At 37.5% G+C, this 20,808-nt stretch overlaps 1 protein-coding gene across 18 annotated transcripts in view; it reads right to left on the bottom strand.

Moving 5' to 3' along the window:
- The window catches only part of LRRK2 (leucine rich repeat kinase 2), a 152,957-nt gene extending 132,943 nt beyond the window's left edge, over nucleotides 1-20,014 (bottom strand). For 6 of the 18 annotated variants that reach the window (XM_078338012.1, XM_002752367.6, XM_078338023.1 and 3 more), the window contains exons 1-7: nucleotides 19,724-20,014; nucleotides 19,364-19,449; nucleotides 12,464-12,573; nucleotides 9,229-9,317; nucleotides 6,562-6,696; nucleotides 4,038-4,172; nucleotides 1,146-1,277 (exon numbers count right to left, since the gene is read on the bottom strand). In XM_078338012.1, the coding sequence (XP_078194138.1) occupies nucleotides 1,146-1,277; nucleotides 4,038-4,172; nucleotides 6,562-6,696; nucleotides 9,229-9,317; nucleotides 12,464-12,573; nucleotides 19,364-19,449; nucleotides 19,724-19,874 (838 nt within the window). In that variant the 5' untranslated portion in view covers nucleotides 19,875-20,014. The remainder of the gene's footprint in view (nucleotides 1-1,145; nucleotides 1,278-4,037; nucleotides 4,173-6,561; nucleotides 6,697-9,228; nucleotides 9,318-12,463; nucleotides 12,574-19,363; nucleotides 19,450-19,723) is intronic. The other 12 variants (XM_078338015.1, XM_078338014.1, XM_078338024.1 and 9 more) reach the window with 3 other exon arrangements.
- Between the last annotated feature and the right edge of the window lie 794 nt (nucleotides 20,015-20,808).

Consider the following 20,808-nt stretch of genomic DNA (forward strand, 5'->3'; position numbering starts at 1 on the left):
AATATTTTTTTAATATTTACCCTTATTTATATTTTTCTAAAAACACAGATAATAGAATGAAACAAGAAAGAACCCAAATATCCATGGATAGACAAATAGGAAAATAAATTGTGGTATATACAAATAATCAAATACTACATGCAACCACAAGCAGAAATATTTCTGATTCTTATAGACATAGTATTGATATTTGAAAATTACAGAAGACAATATACAGTATGATTACATTTTGATGAAGCAAAAGCAGGTAAACAGTAACAATTTTTCTTAAAGAAACATTAAAATGTAGTAAATCGTATTTATAAGGCAAAAGATTTGTAAACACAAAATTTTAGAGAGTGTTAACCTCTACGGAGAAAGCAAGGGCAGGAAGAAGACCAGTTTAGCTTCCACCACTGGGAATATACAACATTTAAGTTAAATGGCAAGTTCTTTGCATTATGCTTTACATTTATACATATCAACTCTTACATAATTACATTATACATATAGCCGTAACAATACAAAACTCAACTATAGAACTACCTCTATAAAAATAAGATTAAGATAATACTTTTTTTTCTTTTTTTTTTTTTTAAGACAGAGTCTTACTCTGTTGCCCAGGCTGAAATGCAGTGGCATGATGGCTGACTGCAACCTCCGCCTTCTGGGCTCAAGAGATTCCCATACCTCAGCCTTCTGAGTAACTGGGATTACAGGCACCTGCCACCATGCACAGATAACTTTTTTGCATTTTTATTGGAGATGGGGTTTCACCCTGTTGCCAGGCCAGTCTCAAACTCCTGACCTCATGTGATCCAACCACTTCAGCCTCCCAAAGTGCTGGAATTACCTGCGTGAGCCAACACACTCAGCCAAAATAATACTTGTTTTACATTCTAGACACCTATTTTTGACACTTTCTTTTAAATTCCATCTAGGCAGAGCAGAACAGTTTGTTAATTTACAGCATTTTTTTTTTATTTACTTTTTCTGGGACTTTACAATATTTTCATTCAAAGTATGTCAATATGCTACTTATCTATCATTATGCAACATATATATGTTTTACATATGTTACAACATATATATGTTTACATATATAAAACATATATATTATATACATGTATATCATACAGATTGTGATGATAGATTAAGAAACTCACCTAATGTAAGCCTATGGAGCAAGCAGCAACTCACTTCCTGAATTTTTTCACTGAAAGGGAATGCTTTCATAGCTTCCACCACAATATTATAACACCTGACATTGCCACTCATGAGGACTTCCACATTATTGCCTGAATTTAAAGAGATCATAATTATCAATAAGGTAAGCATTTTCTCCTTTCAAATTTGCATACAAAGACATCTTATATAGATTGTAAATAGAGGACAACATAATGACTGCATTTCCAAATTTAAACAACATGTTCTGTCAGCAGCTGTAAAAAAAATGCTATGCTGTTTATTGATAACATAATGGGATGTAGGACTCATCTTCCTCATTAAGGAAAAATTACTTGATTCCTGTTTCTTGGCATAAAGCCTTAAGACCAAAAAAAGACAAAATTAAGAGTACTTCTAGTACTGAAAATAAAATGAAAAGTACTGAAGATAAAAGTCTGAAAATGTAATGTATTGGTCATAAGTTTTCAAATAAATATATTCAAATAAATCGGAGGGTCTATTTCTTAATGAGGCTCGATTCCATTGGATAATGACTTTTGCATTGTTTGTTTTCCCCAACCACAGAAATAAAATCAGGAATAAGTCACCAGACAGAACATTTAAAATCAACTATGACCCATTTCCTCCAATCCAGAAGAGCAACCAATGTACAAGGCAACAAAATCAAGCTTCCTGAAGGCTCCAAAATAGATGGGAGAAAGAAAGAGGGGAGGCATAATATTAAAATACATATTCAAAGGACAAACACAGGTGAAACTCTACCAGGAAAAGCAATTAATCGATAAGCGGAGTGAGACATGAACCTACATGGAGAAAATATGTATATCTCTGCATGAAATGTTAACTATCTTTTTTTTTTTTTTTTGAGACGGAGTTTTGCTCTTGTTACCCAGGCTGGAGTGCAATGGCGCGATCTCGGCTCACCACAACCTCCACCTCCCGGGTTCAGGCAATTCTCCTGCCTCAGCCTCCTGAGGAGCTGGGATTACAGGCACGTGCCACCATGCCCAGCTAATATTTTGTATTTTTAGTAGAGATGGGGTTTTACCATGTTGACCAGGATGGTCTCGATATCTTCACCTCGTGATCCACCTGCCTCAGCCTCCCAAAGTGCTGGGATTACAGGCTTGAGCCACCGCCCCCAGCCAAATATCTTTTTTTTAAAAGGCTGTTTGCAAAACATTTTAGTTTCTTTTTTGGCACAGCCCCAACTAATCAACTGTTTTCACAAAAAGTATATTATAATGCTTAAACCTAAAAAAATTTAATAACGTAAGAAAATGGTCTGTTAAAGCAATTATCTGCTTTTACTCAGAACAATAGACTTAAAGACCGAAAAGCAAATGTTTTTCAGTTAGAATCAGTGTTTTAAAATCCTCTGACTTCTTAATTTTTAGCTGCTACTTTCTTTGACTTTTGCATTATGAATCAACACATTTTTACTGGAGTTATGTCAGATGTGGGTGAAAAACAATGGATTCCTAAAACTGCCAGCCCAAAATAAATAAATAAATGAATATATATATAGCCAAGGAAAAGTATAATGAAAAATATATTCAGTTCTTTTGCAGTGATGACTCAGAGAGATGTAAAAGCATGTCTTTTCTCTATTATTGTTCAGCCCCACCCACTTCCCAGTGTTTAATTTCCTTTGGATAAGAAAACTTTGTGATTTTATAAACATCACCAAAAAAAGGCATTCTTTCACAAGGACAGTGGGTTTTCACCCTGCCTACACTGAAAGCTCACATCTTCAGACTAACATAGTTATTTCCATATCTGAAACCATAAATGCATATTACATATAGTAAACAGCATACAAATAAAATACATATTTTGTAATAATCCTGTCAGTGATTTTAGAATACTTAATACATACCATGTTGTTCTACATTGTTTAACTCATTTAATCCTCAAAACTTCACGTGTGAGGATAAAAATATCACTAGATGCATATGTATATTCTATAGAAACCCACAAAAGTAACACATGAAATACAATAGTGTTAATGGGCACTTACAAAACAAAACAGAATATAAGCCATTATTTTAGCCTTTTAGCAATCATTGGTGACACACACATCAAATTAGTTTCTTCTGATTAATATTTTTGGTGAAAAATCTGGCTAGATTTCAAAACATCATTAAAATGCTAATCAAGAATAAAAATAAAATTCAAACTCCTTCATGTGGCTTTTTAGGCCCTCCATGCTCTCCACTTCATGTCTCTGGCCTCATCCTCTGCCTCTTATCAAGCTCCTTGCCTCCATCAATGAAACACAAATGGATATTTGGGGATGTGCATGCACAGTGGCACACATACACATGCATGCCACATTCACACTCATAACCCCACACCTTTACTGAGCTACTTTTGTCTTCTTGAAAGCACTCTGCTCTCTCTTGAGCCAGCATCTTTACACTAACCATGCCCACTTTCTGGGCCTCTTTGCCTGCATTCTCACTTCAGCCCATACCTCCTTGCACAGGAAGCTCTACTTACTCAATCTTTGCTAAGAGACATTGCCTCACTTTCTATTTGTTCTTCTAGCTCTAGGTACTTCTGTCATTGTAATCACCTCTGTACTTATATGTGTCCCCATTGTACTAGGAGCTCTGAAAAAGTAAGGAACATATTTGTATTTTCCCCTATGGTTTCCCAAGCACCAAGCCCACAGCCAGCTTCAGTATAGTGTCAATGAATGTAAATTAATTAAATGAATAAATAAATGAATGGGTTTCTCATCCACAAGTTTCTGAATAATAAAAATATTGTTAAATTGTTAACATATATTTTTAAAATATACTCAGAAAGAGATATACCATGATTATTCAGACACAAAAAAGAAATCACAAATAAATGCTACTCACATGGAATCGCTAGAGAATGTAAACAATGCAGCACATGAAGCACAATTTCCTCTTCTTCTTTAAAATTTTTTAACGCACTTAACAATATCATATAATCTTTGTTCTCAACAAATTCAGTCAGTTGCTCCTCTGAGACTAAAAAGTGAAAGACAAAAATACTGAATAAGCTTAAAGATGAGATAAACGTTTAATTATTCAAAAATTACAATATTCATGATAGTTAGATAAGATACATCAAGTATGATCTCCTTAAATAAAATATACATTTTTGAAAAACAGCCCTTCCTAAGAGTGATATAATGGGAAAACAAGCTATGGAAATTAAAATAATTTTGTTTTGGCCTATGTTAGTTACTCCATGTTTTCACACGTAAAAGTACTAGTCAGCAAACAGTTCTCAGAAAAACAAAATGATTTACAATTTCACTTGGGAAATTCTAGAGAAAACTGACAGTGACTAATAAAGATGGCCATCTGGAAATGGACACATTGCAATACATAAAAGGGAAGTATTAATGGTAGACTGCCAAAGGGCAGCTCAGCTAAACCTGCCGGTTCAAGAGTTGTGAATTTGAGCAAATGGCAAGTAATCAGACTTTGAAATACTCTCTTAATGGTTTTCCATCAGACAGTAAAAATATACATCATTGATTTTCACAATTAAAGTTATTTGATCGAGCCAGTAAGTTCCATTTGGAATCATTGTTACTGGGCAAGAACCTCAAAAATATGTATAAAATTCTATTTTATCTAGCCTGAGAATGACGCCAGAAATATGTTAGAAAATGCAGCACTCTAAGCGATTAACATTAATTTTTTTCATTTTATGTCAGAGTATCCCTATATACTTACATAATATGAAATTGGTTAGGTTTTTCTAACAAGTGAAGAATATCAAGGAACTTTCTCACTTTATGGTCTAGCTTCCACAGTACACGCCCAAATTCTGAAAATTAACTATGTAGTTGCCCCTGAGTCCTGGAGAACCTGCATCTCCTGGAAAAATCAGAAATTTTTCTACTCTACATTTATAAGCATAACCCTCTCAGCACTGATGATTTTTCTACTGAGTAACGTTCTTCTTTGTAACATTCCATCGTCTATCTCCAGTGTCCTAGATGGACTAAACAATGCTGGTAAGAGAGTAATGTTAGCCCTTCTTCCATGAATAAGAATGTGCCCCTAAGCTTCCACACACAAGGTTATAGGCCCTGCAAAACAATAGAACGTCAATTTCGTCCTAATGCTCATCAAAAGCTCAGTTGCAAGATATAACATTTATACAAGATAGTCTGAAAGACATTCCTTACTTGCAATAAACTATCTTCTATTTTACGGTGTATGATTATCAAAGAGCTGGGTACCAGGCCCATGCTATTCTGACTCTTGACAGAGTCACTCTCACTGCAATATGCTTTGTATTCCTTGCAAAATGTATGTCCTTTATTGTCTCATCCAGGCAGACCCATGGGAAGATGTTTCTCAGATCTCCCAGGAGACCAATTGCTTCTCCTGAGTAATAGATTTACTTTTATCTTAAGCACCTTTGTAATCAACGATATTAACCTCTTTTTTTTGTCAGATAGGAAGCAAACAGACAAATTTATGGCCCACCCCTTTGCAAATATGCAGGACCCTAAGAACACAGTAAACTTAACCTAGATTTACACTGTAGCCCCTTCGCCCATTTCCTCACCCATTGTGTTTACTGTTGTGTAGTATAATTATCATAAGCTGTTTAAAATCCTTCTGGACGGAGACAGGGAATTCAAGAGTTATCAGGTGATCTATCTCATTCTGGCAACTATGAGAAATTAGACGGGTAAACTGATAACTGACCCAGGACCGGCATAAATCATTCTTATCCTAAACCCCTGGCACAGTTGGCTCTCATAATGATACAAAAGGGGCTCTCAAAATAATTGGTAATTGAACTGCGCTATCACAAGCTCCATGCCCTCAGGCAGGTTGCTCACTTGTTCTGGCCTGCTTCCTCCTCAGCCACTGGAAAGGCTAAACAAGGACTCCAACTAACTCTAAAATTACATGATAATCTCAGTTATCAATCTAGGGCCAGGCTATGAAATGCATATTAGTCTTTTTCCTGAGGGACACTTCATAAACCTCCTGGCTCTTTATGCAGAGCCTTTAGCAATTTCTAAGATTTCTGATGATGACTCAACATCATAAACCCAGTGTAACCCATGATTGGCTTAACAGTTTTATTTTTTCTTTCATAACAGCCACACCTCCAGTTTTCAAAGTAAACCTTATGCCTTGTTAAGCAATTTAAGAAAGTCTATTCCAATTGCATGATTTATAACCTATGAATGAAATTCACTCCACAATAACAAGCAATACTTCCGAATTAACCCCATTCTTCACCTTTGACAGACAACTCCACTTCTTAATAAATACAGGATTTTAGACACCCTATTCTTATTATAACTGTTCTACTTTTCCCAGTATAAGTTTTTTTTCCTTATATATAGTTTAAAATGAGGAATTTGACATTTTAAAATACCTCTCTCAAACAACACATGTAAAGCTTTGCATCCAAGTTTCTGGACTTCATCATTGGTTGGAAATGAGTGCAAGGCATCAAAAATTAACAAGAAAATATCACTTTCTTCATCCAATATCAGCAAGGTGATTTTACCTGTTTTGAAGAGAATGATATGCTCTCAATAAACAGCTGCTTTAACGTTTAATGTGTGAATTTTTACATGAAGACTGTGAATGGTTTGTAGACCCATGGGTTTTTGTGTTTTTGTTTGTTTCTTTCTTTCTTTGTTGATAAACCACTTAACTGCCCTGGATGTGACATTTATCAAGCTCTAGATCTTTCTAAATGAGATAAACTCCCAGGTCACTTTACTATAATTTTATGAGTCTCAATCAGTACTTCTAGCCTAGACAACTTGTCCCAAACTCCTGAAATATATTCCTATGCCTCTTAGACAACATCTGAACATTCCACAGGTACCCCAAACCTAGTCTACTCCTGTTCCCTGTCTTCATCAACGATACCATAATCCAATAGCTACCCAAGAGACACTCCTGAGTCATCTTCCTTCTTCCACCCTCCTTTTCTCTTCTCATTCTCTATCTAATAACAAATCAATTCATTACCAAGTCCTTTAAGTATATATCCCACCTATCTTGAAAATTCCTTTTCAACAAAACTCATTTTGAACAAGGCACCTTCATTCCTGTCGTGTTTTGTATTCTCAACTAGAATGCAAAAACAGCTGCTTAATTGCTCTACAGGCCCCAATCTCTACCCAACTAGTTTACTGCATGCATTATATTTCTAAAACACAAACGTGAATTTGCAAATTCATTGCTGAAATCTAAGATCTTCTCATACTCCTTAGTATGAAAAACAAGACCCTTCACATGAGTGACTACAGTTCATGCATCTCATCAGCCCTTCATCCTTCCACACAGTCTTCATTCCAAATACGCTACACTCTGCTCGATTCACATTTTCTCTGGTATCTCTTTGTATTTGGATGAACTGCATGTCATACTCTTGCCTTTTGCTAGACTAAACATCTTTTATCATAATCTAAAACATAACACAAATAACATTTATTCTGTCAATAAAAATAATAATACCGGAATAGGAGTGGCAGTACTGTATGAGGCTAACTTCAATATATTCCAGTGTTGGGAAATTTTCAGATTAATAAACCCTCACCTTCCTGTCCACTGCCAAATGGAGAATGAATCCCCCTCAAAACAAAACAAAAAATGCCTCCCAAGGATGAGGTTAAACTAAATCATGGTTAAGACTGTTAGTGCGGTGGGGCACGGTGGGTCAAGCCTGTAATCCCTGCACTTTGGGAGGCCAAGGCCGGTGGATCATGAGGTCAAGAGATCGAGACCATCCTGGTCAACATGGTGAAACCACATCTCTACTAAAAATACAAAAAATTAGCTGGGCATGGTGGTGTGTGCCTGTAATCCCAGCTACTCAGGAGGCTGAGTCCGGAGAATTGCCTGAACCCAGGAGGCAGAGGTTGCGGTGAGCCGAGATCGCGCCATTGCACTCCAGCCTGGGTAACAAGAGCAAAACTTCGTCTCAAAAAAAAAAAAAAGACTGTTAGTACATTTTGTACAACACGTTCATGAAAAGCTGTGGTGAAATGCTGAGTACCACCTTGTTTTTCCCTCATGATCTCGTCTTCCTTCCTTTTTCTTCCACAAGGTCTTCATCTCTTCACCGGGCTGATGAGGACTGAGGAGGCCATTTAAAACCTTCCCACCCACATGTCCCACAGCCTCTGTCATGCTGTCCTCCCAGGCCTCTGCACCCATACTTCTCTCAACCTAAAAAGCCCTCCTCTACATGGAAGGAAACTCTTCCCAGCCCTTCAAGATTAGCTCCCTGTGAGCAGCCTTTCTTCTCTGAACCTTATACAACAGCCAGTGTTCAGCACAACAATGCCAACAACCATGGAATCATTTCAAGATTTTTTTGTTTTCAGGTTTGTTATCTTCCAGGCAAAAGTTTTCTCAGGCAAGACATGGAGAATCAGACCCTGTTTCTACCATTTAGTGGCTGAAGCAACTTCTCTGCCCTCCAGTGTTTCTCACTTTGAAAACTGAGATAAAATCCTTATCTCAAGGGGTGTTTTCAGGTTTATGTATTTAAAAGCATGTGAAGCATTTTACCTGTGAAGCCTGGCATCTAGCAAATACTCAAGAAGTAATGCTACATATTTTCAAAATGTAACTATGATGGCATACTCCAAAACATGTATTATAGCAAACATTAAAGACATATATGGAGAAAGGTATAATAATGGCAAGGGCATGAATATGAAATGAAACCTAGGGAAATATGAGATGTGGGTCCAGATTTGGGGAGCAAACATCTGGCTACAAATAGAGATTTTGGGGATAATATATAAGGTAATGTTTAAAACCAAGGTATTGAATGAGATTTTTGAGAGGCAAAGTACAGAGAAAAGAGGTAAAGAGAAAAGATGGAAACAGAAAGAATTTCAGAGATAACTGATATTTAGGTTATCCCATCACTAGTTCTAAAAACAGATGCAGTTTTAGGACATTAAATGAAGCTACCCTAATCCTGATCCTTCAAAAAAGTAAAACACATTTAGTTAATAGTATCAATTTTTTTTTTAATTTGAATCAACACGAAAAAAACATATACAGGTATTACCTGAAGTTAGGAGGAGATCTAAGGTCTTCAGTCCAATCATTGACAGATTTACACTGGCATTGTGAACTGCTAGCATTTTAAGAATCAATCTAGAGTTAAAAACAGAAATCAAGATAAGAATGAAATATCATACCCAGAAGTTTGCTTATTTCGATTTTTTTGTTCACTTACTTTTTATTACCTTCATTGTATTTAATTTCCTATAGTGAAGCTTATGTGTTTTTTATTTCTGCTTTCAGAAACGGGTCTTTCTCTGTCTCCCAGGCTGGAATGCAATGGAGCAATCATAGCTCACTGAAACCTCAAGCTCTTGGGCTCAAGTGAACAACCATCCTCAACCTTATGATTTGCTAGGTACACACCACCAAGCCAGGCTAACTTTATAATTCTTTTCTTGTAGACATGGGGTTTGCTGTGTTGCCTAGGCTGGTCCAAACTTCTGGACTCAAGTCATCCTTCTGCCTCAGCCTCCCAAAGTCTGAGATTAAAGGTGTGAGCCACCATGCCTAGCCATGTGTGTTTTTTAATTTCTACAAACCTGAACCAGGTTTATTTAAACTAACAGGAAATGTTAATTAGCTTGATTGTGGTAAATATTTTACAATGTACACATATATCAAATCAATTGCATACCTTAAACAATTTTTAATTGTCAACTATACTTCAATAAAGTTAAAAAATCAACAGGGAACTATTACGTGTCTCATTTCAAAGGTTAGAAGCACTACTTATTTTCCAATAAATATTCAAATTCAAATATTAAGATTCACTATTTTCATCCAACTCCATATTCAAGAGATTATGAAGCCTTATATTCATCAAGAGAGCAAGGCCATTGTTATATGTGGTGTAAATTTATAAATTATCTTAGACATGTTGATATAGTAAAATATAGAGAGATATAATTAAGAGGTTAGTTTGTGTGTACAAATTAAGAATTCATTTGAACATTTAAATTATTTATTGCTACTATTTTTTAAAAGAGAAATTAAGACTATATTATATCAGAACGTGAACTCAGCATATCAATAATGTTTAGTTAGTTCCAATTCATGAAATTTTAATCCCTAAGTTATAAATTCCAAAAGATAATCTCTAGTCTATTCCTGCACAGCATTGTTTGGCTTTACATCGTTGGGAGAACACTGAACTGGCCACATCTAGAACTTTGTATGTATTCAAGAAAAGCTGAATAATCTTCATTTGGCAATTGCAGGAACTAAATGAAGTTGGTCTTCAATTCTCTGCCAGCCTTCCTCCTACTCACCCTGCCGTTACCTCTCCCTATACCATTCCCACTATTTCTGACTTTGTAACCACAGAAGAAATTTGTCTTCAGTACTGGGAAGTCTTTGGATGGAAAAAGACTTTGCAAAAAGAGAAATATGTTTTACAATCAATTTTTGCTGGGAGTGCTCTAATACACTCCACTGGAGAGAGCAGTGTGTCTATCTTCTTCTCAACTGCATTGTTTCTGCCCTAGAGGAGGGCTTAAAAAACATTCAATTAATAGAAGATGAATGACTGAATGAACAAAGTGAGTGAATGAAATCTCCTACATAAACATTTATGTAATTTAATTTGAACAGTTGGTTTGTACAGGAATATGACTAGATGAGTTTTCCAAACACTCCCTGGGGCTATAGGTTGGCTCATTTTGACATCTTGGAAATTCTCAGCCAAATCAAGGGACACTTAAAGTTACAATTCCTAAATACTGGTATATTTTGAGTAATTCCTCATCAAATGCTGTACACTTTAGAACTGACACATAGAATTACAGACGTTAGATCAGAGAGGAGAACTCCAATTAATTGTAAATATGCTCTTTCCAAAACACATCCTTTATGTGCTAAAAACAAGAAGAGTAACACATTTATCAAATAAGGGAAAATACATAGGCACAGATATGTTCACTTATGGACAAATGCACAGCTCTAATTCATCTAAATTTACAGCACCACTTGATACTGATTAGCAATACAAACATGTAAAAGGTTTACATAAATTAAATTTTCATAAACCATATACCACTGGAAGCCAGAAATATTCACAATTTCCTTTACTGTGGTAAAGAAAAGTCACATTCAGTATAAAAAAGATTTAAAGTTAATAACAGAAGGTTTTTTGTTTGTTTGTTTTTGAGAGTCTCACTCTGTCACCCACGCTGGAGTGCAGTGGTGTAATCTCAGCTCACTGCATCCTCCGCCTCCCAGGTTCAAGTGATTCTCCTGCCTCAGCCTTCTGAGTAGCTGAGAAGATATTTTAACTGTCAAGAAACAAAGCTATCCAAAATGTATTTTCCTGGAAACATATTCTCCAGAAAACATTTTCTTAATTAATTATGGCTAAGGCAGTAATCTCATCTAAGAAGACATTATGCTGCAAACTGCAAAAACATAGCTGGTAAAATTGCCATCAAGATTTGGCTGCAGATGTGCTGAAAGGTAATTTCCTCTTTTTGAAACCCATAGTTTAAACTCAATGTATATATATGAACATATAAATGTACTATTTAAAGATGGTAGAACATCAACTTTCAAATTACTGCTTACAGAACTAACTTTTCTCAGTTCCCATTTTTTTTAAGAACTAGTGGTTTGTATCAGTTCTATTATTAAAAAGCAAACTGTCTTCATGGTTTGAATTCAAAAGTACTCATCAAAACTCTACAACTTGGCCCAGCACAGTGGCTCACACCTGTAATCCCAGCACTTTGGGAGGCCGAGGGGGGCAGATCACGAGGTCAGGAGACCAAGACCATCCTGGCCAACATGGTGAAACACTGTCTCTACTAAAATACAAAAAAATTAGCTGGGCGTGGTAGCCCACGCCTGTAGTCCCAGCTACTTGGGAGACTGAGGCAAGGGTATACCTTGAACCTGGGAGGCAGAGGTTGCAGTGAGCTAAGATCATGCCACTGCACTGGCCTGGTGACAGACCGAGACTCTGTCTCAAAAAACAAGAAAAAATCTACGTATAAATCATACAGTATAATTAACTGTATGATTATATTAATAAAATAATAACTCCTGACATGTTACCTTTCTAAATCAAACTTCCGAGTTTAAAGCTCTCTATAAATGCAAGTCATTGACTCAAGGAAAAATATCTGTATTTTAAAGAATTTAACAAGAGTAGCCTTGAATTGCAAATACAATGTATCAAGGGAAGGTTGCTGTGAGTATAGATAAATATTCAAGGCAGTTTGTTTTTACATATCTATCATACTTACTGGTGAACACCAAGGAATTCCCAATCATTTCCAACATCCTGGGGTCCCATTAAGCTTTGCATTGTACCTGGACAGATTTCTATTAATTTGCATAAAAGTGACCAACCCACCTGAAAACAAGAAAGACATATATTCACTTTTTAAAGAATGTTCATAGAACATACCCAGTCAATTGTGAATCTCTTCATTCTTAGTGAAATAGATGCTTATCTCACTTGTAAATAATAGATGCTTATCTCACTTGTAAATAATTGTCATAAAACGAAATGATATCCTAAAATGCTTACCAAGAAACAAAAGCAAGCCATATCCTTAGGATACACCTTTCTCCAAAAATCATACCAGAAGGGCATACAAAATACATAACGTTTCTAAATTAAGAAGGACATAGACATGCCTACTGTCTAAATAAGGCAAAATAAAATAAAGTATAAAAAAAAAGTTTTAGAGATTGTGCCAAGTTTATTAAGTGCAAGAATGGCTATAGAATCCTTAGTACTTTTTTTTCTTGGTTTTTTGTTTTCAGTTTTGGTTTTGGTTTTGAGATAGAGTCTCACTCTGTCACCCAGAGTGTATTGCAATGGCACAATCATAGATCACTGCAGCCTAGAACTCCTGGCCTCGAGTGATCCTCCTACCTCAGCCTCCCAAGTAGCTGGGACTGCAGGTATGTGCCACCACACCCAGCTAATTGTTTTTATTTTTTGTGAAGACAGGGGTATTCCTATGTTGCCCAGGCTGGTCTTAAACTCCTGTGCTCAAGCAGTCCTCCTGATTTGGCCTCTCAAAGTGCTGGAATTAGAGGCATGAGCCTCCACACCCGGCCCTTAATAAGTTTTAAGTCATATCCACCTGACAGAATTTCCTCCACATATTTAAATTTTAGTTATATAAAAAAATGAAGTGGCTTAGAATGAAGGATTAGGGGATGTTGGAGATTTTAATAGCAATTTTAAATGGCTGCTCCCCAAGTAATGAAGCTGGACTAATAGAGGCAATAAATATGGCACTTTAAGCAATTGAAACTACATCTGGTAGGAGAAAAAGATAAAGGCTGTATAATGTAGACAGGAGGTAGAACTCCTCAATGGCTCCCTCTAGCTTTCTCTAGAATTAATTGATAAGGTCTAGAGATCACAGACAACCCTAGTGTAGGCTCTTTCATATTTCGAAATAAAGTTTGAACTTACGGATGCATTTTAAGTATATCTTCACTAACTGTTTACATGATGCCAACTTGACTAAGTTGCTCTTTACCGCTGAAAAAAACTGAAAGTCTTGATTTCAAATGAGAGATTAAAATGAACCTACTCTTCCTACTGTAGACTCCTCTCTAAATGTAAAAGATCTTTAATTCTTTCATCATACTATAGAACTATACTTGACATGGTCGTAAAAAACAAAAGAGAAAATGCATATATATGTACCATCTAGAGATTAATGGAAAAGTACTGAAGTGTGATGTGTAATAAATACCAATATAATAGCAATACTGAAAGTAAGACTCAGTGTGAGTTGAAATTACTCAGAGAAGAATATATTATGAAGAGGTAGAACTTGAGCCAGATTTTATAAGAACTGATGAGTGGTGAGGAGAGTAGGCTGCTACATGATAAGAAAACTGCTACAGGGAAGAGGCTATTTTAGGATAAGACTGGATGCATAAGTTAAATGTTGCAAGGAGTTGAACGACAAGGTGAGAAATCCACATGCATCCAATAAGGAACAATGGCACAAGTTTCTTCCGTGTTTACAAGAGTAAACAAGGGGTATGTCAGGAAGATAAAAATGATTACTCAAGATCTTTTTACAATATTACTTTTGGATCTTTTCCAGATTAAACATAAATTGCTTGATTTCATCATTACTTCCTTTTACATAATTTCAAATTGCTTTAAAAGGCAGCAATTTCTGACAGCTATTTCTACCTACACTATTTAAGTAGCACATCCTTCTCCACGTAAGCTGAAGAGACGTTGACAATCCAGCTGTCATAGAAACCAACTATTTTTGTGCTTTCATAAAATATATCAAGACTTTTTTCAAACTATTTAAGAAAAAAACACTCTGAACAGCTTTTGGTGGTAAAAAAAAAAAAAAAATCATGTAGGATGCCAAACTCATCTCTATACCTACAAAGCTGACTCAAGGAAAAATCCTATTTTGTTTTGGTTAGTGAAGCAACAGCATCAGTAAGCGCTTTGCAAAAAGATTCAGGCAACTGAGCTCTCCAGCACTACATGGAACTTCTGTGATTAAATAGAATCTCCAGCAGCAAAGCAGAGGTAACAATTGATCCATTAATCTATTCAATTAAAAGCTTATCTTTCAAAGAGAGAAGGTTCCCATCCTGCACAGTTACAATACGATTAAATGGGTAGTTTTACTTCATTATCATTATTGTAAAAACCCAAGCATGTAATTAGTGCACATCAGGAAAGAGTCTAGGAGTTAAAGAAAATTTTTTAGCCAATTCCATTTCTTTTGCTTCCCTTCTTCAAAGGTTGAAATTGTGAGAACCAAAAGATGTAAAATTTAGGAGCATAGTGAAATAATGGGCAAGAAAAGAAACATATAACACAGCCTGCCTAACTAGCAGTTTTCTAAAGATTGTCATTTATGAAGAAGCATTAATAAAATATGCAATAAACTTTGAAAATAAAACTGACAGTCTGGAATATCATGTTAAATGGCATCTAGAAACAAACCTTAATCTTTATTTTAAATAGAAATTAAGAATTACTATTAAATTAAATGAAGGAGTAATTTACATTAATACCTTAAATTCATCATTAAGAGTTTTTAATTCGGCACTTCCAGCTAATTCAACATATAAAGCATTAAAGGGTACTTACAGTTATTATACTAGTAATATGAAGAAATCTGAAGGAAAAATACTACTTTCAAGTGCAGTATTAAAATGTCAGTTGGAGACTCCTTTCTACATTCCCTTGGTAAGACCAGCGATAATTTAAATGGATGTCATTGTACTTAGCATGGCCACAGTATTTGTCCCAAACCATTTTGCTTTTTATTAGTTTGCACAAAAAGGTTCTGAATTCAGCAGCCAGTAGACTGTATGATGCAAAGAGAGTTTGAAGGTGTGAGAAGACGTGAGTCTTAGATCTGTCACAAGCTGTTTGATCCTCAGTGAGCAGCTTACTCTCACTGAGCTATGAGAGTAAAACATCCAGTAAAGTTCCTGAGAGGGCAGTGAGATTTCAGAGAGAATCAAATACCATAATATGCTATGTCCTTTATAGGCTTATACACATGTGGTGCTGTAGTTAATAATTCTATTCCACTAAATTACCCAATCAAAAGACAGATCAATAGAACAGAATACAGAACCCAGATAAAAATCCAGGAACTTATAGGCAACTCATTTCCAAAGGTGCCAAAGGCATACAGTGGAGAAAGGACAGTCTCTTTAATAAATAGGGCTGGGAAAACTGGATTATATTGCTATGCAAAAGAAGGAAACCAGATCCACAGCTTTTACCATATACACAAATCAATTCAAAATGGATTAAAGACTTACATCTCAGACCTGAACCTATGAAACTACTAGAAACAAACATTGGGAAAATGCTACAGGACGTTGGTCTGTGCAATGATTTTTGGGGTAGGACCTCAAAAGCACAGGCAACAACAACCAAAATAGACAGATGGGACTATATCAAGCTAAGAAGCTTCTGCACAACAAAGGAAATAATCAACGGAGTGAAGAGACATCCTAAAGAACTGGAGAATCTATTTGCAAACTATGCATTCAACAAAGGATTAACAACCAGAATACATAAGGAACTCAAAAAATTCAATTAGCAGAAAAAATATCTTATTTTTAAATGGACAAAAGATCCAAATAAAAATTTCTCAAAAGGAGACAGGCAAATGGCCAACAGGTATATGAAAAAAAAAATCCTAAACATCACTAATCATTAGGGAAAGGCAAATCAAAACCACAATGAGATATCTCACCACAGGCAGGCTATTATCAAAAGGACAAAAATAACAAATGCTGCTGAGGATGCAGAGAAAGGGGAATGGTGGTACACTGTTGATGGGAATATAAAGTAGTACAGCCATTAAGAAAAGCAGTATGGAAGTCCCTTTAAAAAATAAAAGTAGAACTTGCATATGATCCAGCAATCTCACTGCTGAGTATATATCCAAAAGAAAGACACTGGGTATGGTGGCTCACTCCTGTAATCCCAGCACTTTGGGAGGCCAAGGCATGTGGATTGCCTGAGCTCAGAAGTTCATGACCAGCCTGGGCAACACGGTGAAACCCCACCTCTACTAAAATACAAAAAATTGGCGTGCCGTGGTGGTATGCACCTGTAGTCCCAGATACTTGCAAGGCTGAGGCAGAATTGCTTGCACCTGGGAGGCAGAGGTTGCAGTGAACTGAGTTCATGCCACTGTACTCCAGCCTGAGTGACAGAGTGAGATTCTGTTTCAAATAAATAAATAAATAAACATCAGTATATCAAAGATATGTCTGAACTTCCATATTTATTGCAGCACTGTTCACAATAGTTAAGATACAAAATCACCTTATAGGTCTATCAACAGATTAATAAAGAAAATATGGAGGCCAAGGCAAGAGGATTGCTTGAGGACAGGAGTTTGAAACTAACCGGGGCAACATAGCAAGACTCCATCTCTACAAAAAGGAAAAAAAGATTAAAAAAAATTAACTGAGCATGGTGGCACATGTTTCTACTCCTAGCTACCTAGGAGGCCGAGGCAGGAGAACTACTTGAGCCCAAGATTTTAAGTCTGCAGTGAAGCAGAGTGAGACCCTGTCTCTAAATTAATTACTTAATTAAAAATAAAAGAAAATGTGGTATACATACACAATGGAACATTATTCAGTCATACAAAATGAAATCCTGTCATTTGCAACAGTCTGGGTGGGACTGTAGGTTATTAGGTTAAATTAAATAAGCCAGGTGCAGAAATAAAATATTGCATAGTCTCACTCATATGTAGGAGCTGAAAAGGTGGATATCATTGAGGGAGAGAGTAGAATGGTGGTGACCAGAGGCTGGGAATGAAAGGATGGGAGGGATGAAAGAAGGTGGTTTAATCAGCACAAAAAATATAATTAGATAGAAACAATTAAGTTCATATACAATAATATAGTAGGGAAATTACAGTTAATAATTTATTGCATATTTCAAAATAGCTAGAAGAAAGGAACTGTAATATTGCCAACACAAAGAAAAATGTTCCAGGTGATAGATATTCCAGTTACCCTGATTTGAACATTACACATTGTATACATGTATCAAAATATCATATGTAACCCCAAAATATGTATAACTATGATATATCAAAAATGAATTAATTAATTACTTTTAAAAAGACTCTTCCTTGTTTTCCAGCATACTTTGCTTCTGGTACCCTCTTGGCAGAAATATTAAGTGACACTCATAACTACTCCAGACAAGTATGCCCAGGTTTGAGCAATTTCTAAAATTAAGAATTAGGTGGTGAGTATGTTCCAGGCACTCTTGGGTTCTCAAGTGTAGCACTGCCTTTATCTGGACGCTGTAGACCAAAGCCTACCCAGGTTCTGACTGTCCTGAGTGTTATCAAGCAGGAGTGACTCTATCAAGTACAGAGTCGAGGGAATTAAGTTGGCCGGAATCAGGCACTTCTGAACACCAAAGCAGTGGCAAGTAAGAAGGGATGATGTGAGTGCAGGGCAGGAAGCACTATAGGCCAGTGCCCAAAGAGTGACTCATATTCCACAGGCAAAATTCCGACTTTGACTCTTAAAAGAACAGCATCTTTATTATGCCTCCATCTTTTCTTGGTTTGGTTTTGATATCAGCAGGAAAATCTATAATAGTCAAACGGAAAATATTTCACAGTTGAAAACAAATTAAAATATTTCTTCCAGATATAAATGTCCTTGTATCAAAGAAGCTAGATGGTTCACCCAGACTAGATACAGCTAGCTACAGAGATAAGCATGAAGATAAAGACAGACGCACACCGATTTAAAGATTGACATGTCTTACATCTCTCAAGCCTCGCAAGTATTAAGAAACATTGGCTTGCTGACTCCACCTCCGTGGCATTCAAAGTTCAATTCTCTTTCTCCGCATGAGTTAACTTAACACTTAGATGACAAAACAGATGTCAGTTCCCCAAATCTCAAAGTGCTCCAAAGGAAGTTATCACCTTGGCTTATAATTTTGTTTTGACTGGAAATCAATCTTAATTACCATTTTAAGGCCCCCTTTAAAAAATATATCCAAGGTATTTAGCAAATTTCTGAGTTTCCAATAGTACATATTGTGAAAGTTTCACTTTTACACGCATTTTTTATGACAGCAGTTGCAAATTATGAGGAACTCATAAGACATCACTTTCTTTAGAGACTACAAGGTATACTCTAACTGAAGGCTAGATATCTGTCTTTGAGTTTAAAAATAAAGTGCTGAGCTCTACAAGAGTTTGCCAGTGACTAAGTGGCATTTTATCACCATTAGTTATTCCCCTTTTCCAAACTGTTCATAATCCTTTTATCTAGGACACACCCTACATTGGGAAGATTCTTGGAATAGGTCTAAACACTAATGAATTCATCTTGCCAATAACGGGACTAAACCTGAACCCATTTCTATCCCCCTACTACACTATCCATATTGTGGGTTTCATAAAGTTACTTCTGAAAGATACTCAGGGAACATGTACTGGGGCCCTTTACCAGTTTACATTGTCTAATGATTTAACAATGTTCCCATCTTAAAATCACTGTCAGAGGTTCCTCAGGCCAAATTTCGGGAATAACCAAGAACTCCCGGGTATATAACACTGCCAGTAAAACGTCTCCTTCCAAATAGAAGGGGGAATGAGTTGAAGTGAAAACAATGTCTTTACCTGCTGCACACTCGCGACTCTCATATACGAGTCCAAGACGATCAACAGAGGAACGTGGATATTTTTGCCTTGAAATAACTTGGAGGCTGGAAAACAAGGGGGTGAGGAAAAGAAGCAAAGTCACAATCCACAGCACTCCCTTTCCTTTAAGTCTGAAAAAGGGAGAAAAGTCAAAAAGGTGAACGCGAGACCTCTCTGGAATTCTCAACTCTACTCAGCCCTAAGGAAAGGATATGGGAGTTTGAGGCTCCTTAAGAGTCCGGGTTTGAGCAGCGTCAAGGGAAGGAGGACGAAGTTTGCAAAAGTGAGGAGGGGGTGAAAGTTTGCAAAAATAAATGCAGTTTCCTTGAAAGTGATTACCGTGCTCGGAGTACGTGAACACCAGCAGATCCTCCAGGATTTGGACCAGCGTTTCTATCTGTTTTCCTTCCTGGACGTTGTTCAGCCTGACTATTAACTTCTTCAGAGTTTCCTCGTCCTCCTCGCACACCTGACTGCTGCCACTAGCCATGGTGGCCCCTGCTTCCAGCCCGCAGCCCTCCCAGCACGAACGTCCGCTACTCCGGGAACCGGCAGGGGCGCCGGCCACAGCTTCCCGGGGGCGAGCACAGCTCACCTCACCGCCCGCAGCCAGCGCTTCCCGCGGGCCCCATCTGCACCCACGCCCGCCTGTTTATGAGGAAGGCGGCGGCTCCCCGCCCCGCGCTGCCCTCCCTCTCCGGAGCCCTCCTGCTCGGCTTCCTCCTCCCCCACCCAGGCCCCAAAAACTAGCTCAGGGGCCTGCCCGAGTCTCGGCGGAGGCGACGGGCCTCCCAGAACCCTGGCGGCGGCCGAGCGGCTGCTGGAGCCGGGCCTGGCCGGGATGACCGTGACCGTGGCCCCCACGCCTGCCTAAACCCGACCCCGGGCTGGCGCCGCCTCCTGGGACCAGATTCCACCCCAGCGGCGGCGCGGCCGCGAGTCGCGCAGGAAAAAAACTGACTCGGCTGACTCCGCTGAGGCCCCAGGCCCCGAGCCCCGCAGCGGAGGCGCCACCCTCCGCTACCCGCCAGCGGGGGTCCCTGAGGCCCCCACAGAAGGTCTGGGAACTGGGAGCAGGAAAAATGAAAGCCGCCTATCTCCAGATCTAAGAATAGAAATCAGGGCGTTGGGAAAACAGGACACCGCCCAGATGGCCCCTTTTAGGAAAACATTCTCTTTAGAGTTCCCCCTATAGGGAATCGAGTAATTTCCCCCAAAGGACAGAGAGAGGTTAGCTTTCAAAACTTGCCTGCTACTGTCTTTTTTATGATTGTGGTGACTGTTCGTGGGAGAGGAAATAAACATTGTTTCTCTGTGAGTTATCTGAAACTCTGGTCACCACAAGGCCCCTAAATTAACTTTTGGAAATTTGAGTTGCACTAGGCAGGATCCTAATGGTTGGGACACCCGAAAAGTAATCAGCT

The sequence above is a fragment of the Callithrix jacchus genome, chromosome 9, assembly GCF_049354715.1.
Source record: "Callithrix jacchus isolate 240 chromosome 9, calJac240_pri, whole genome shotgun sequence".
NCBI lineage: Eukaryota > Metazoa > Chordata > Mammalia > Primates > Cebidae > Callithrix > Callithrix jacchus.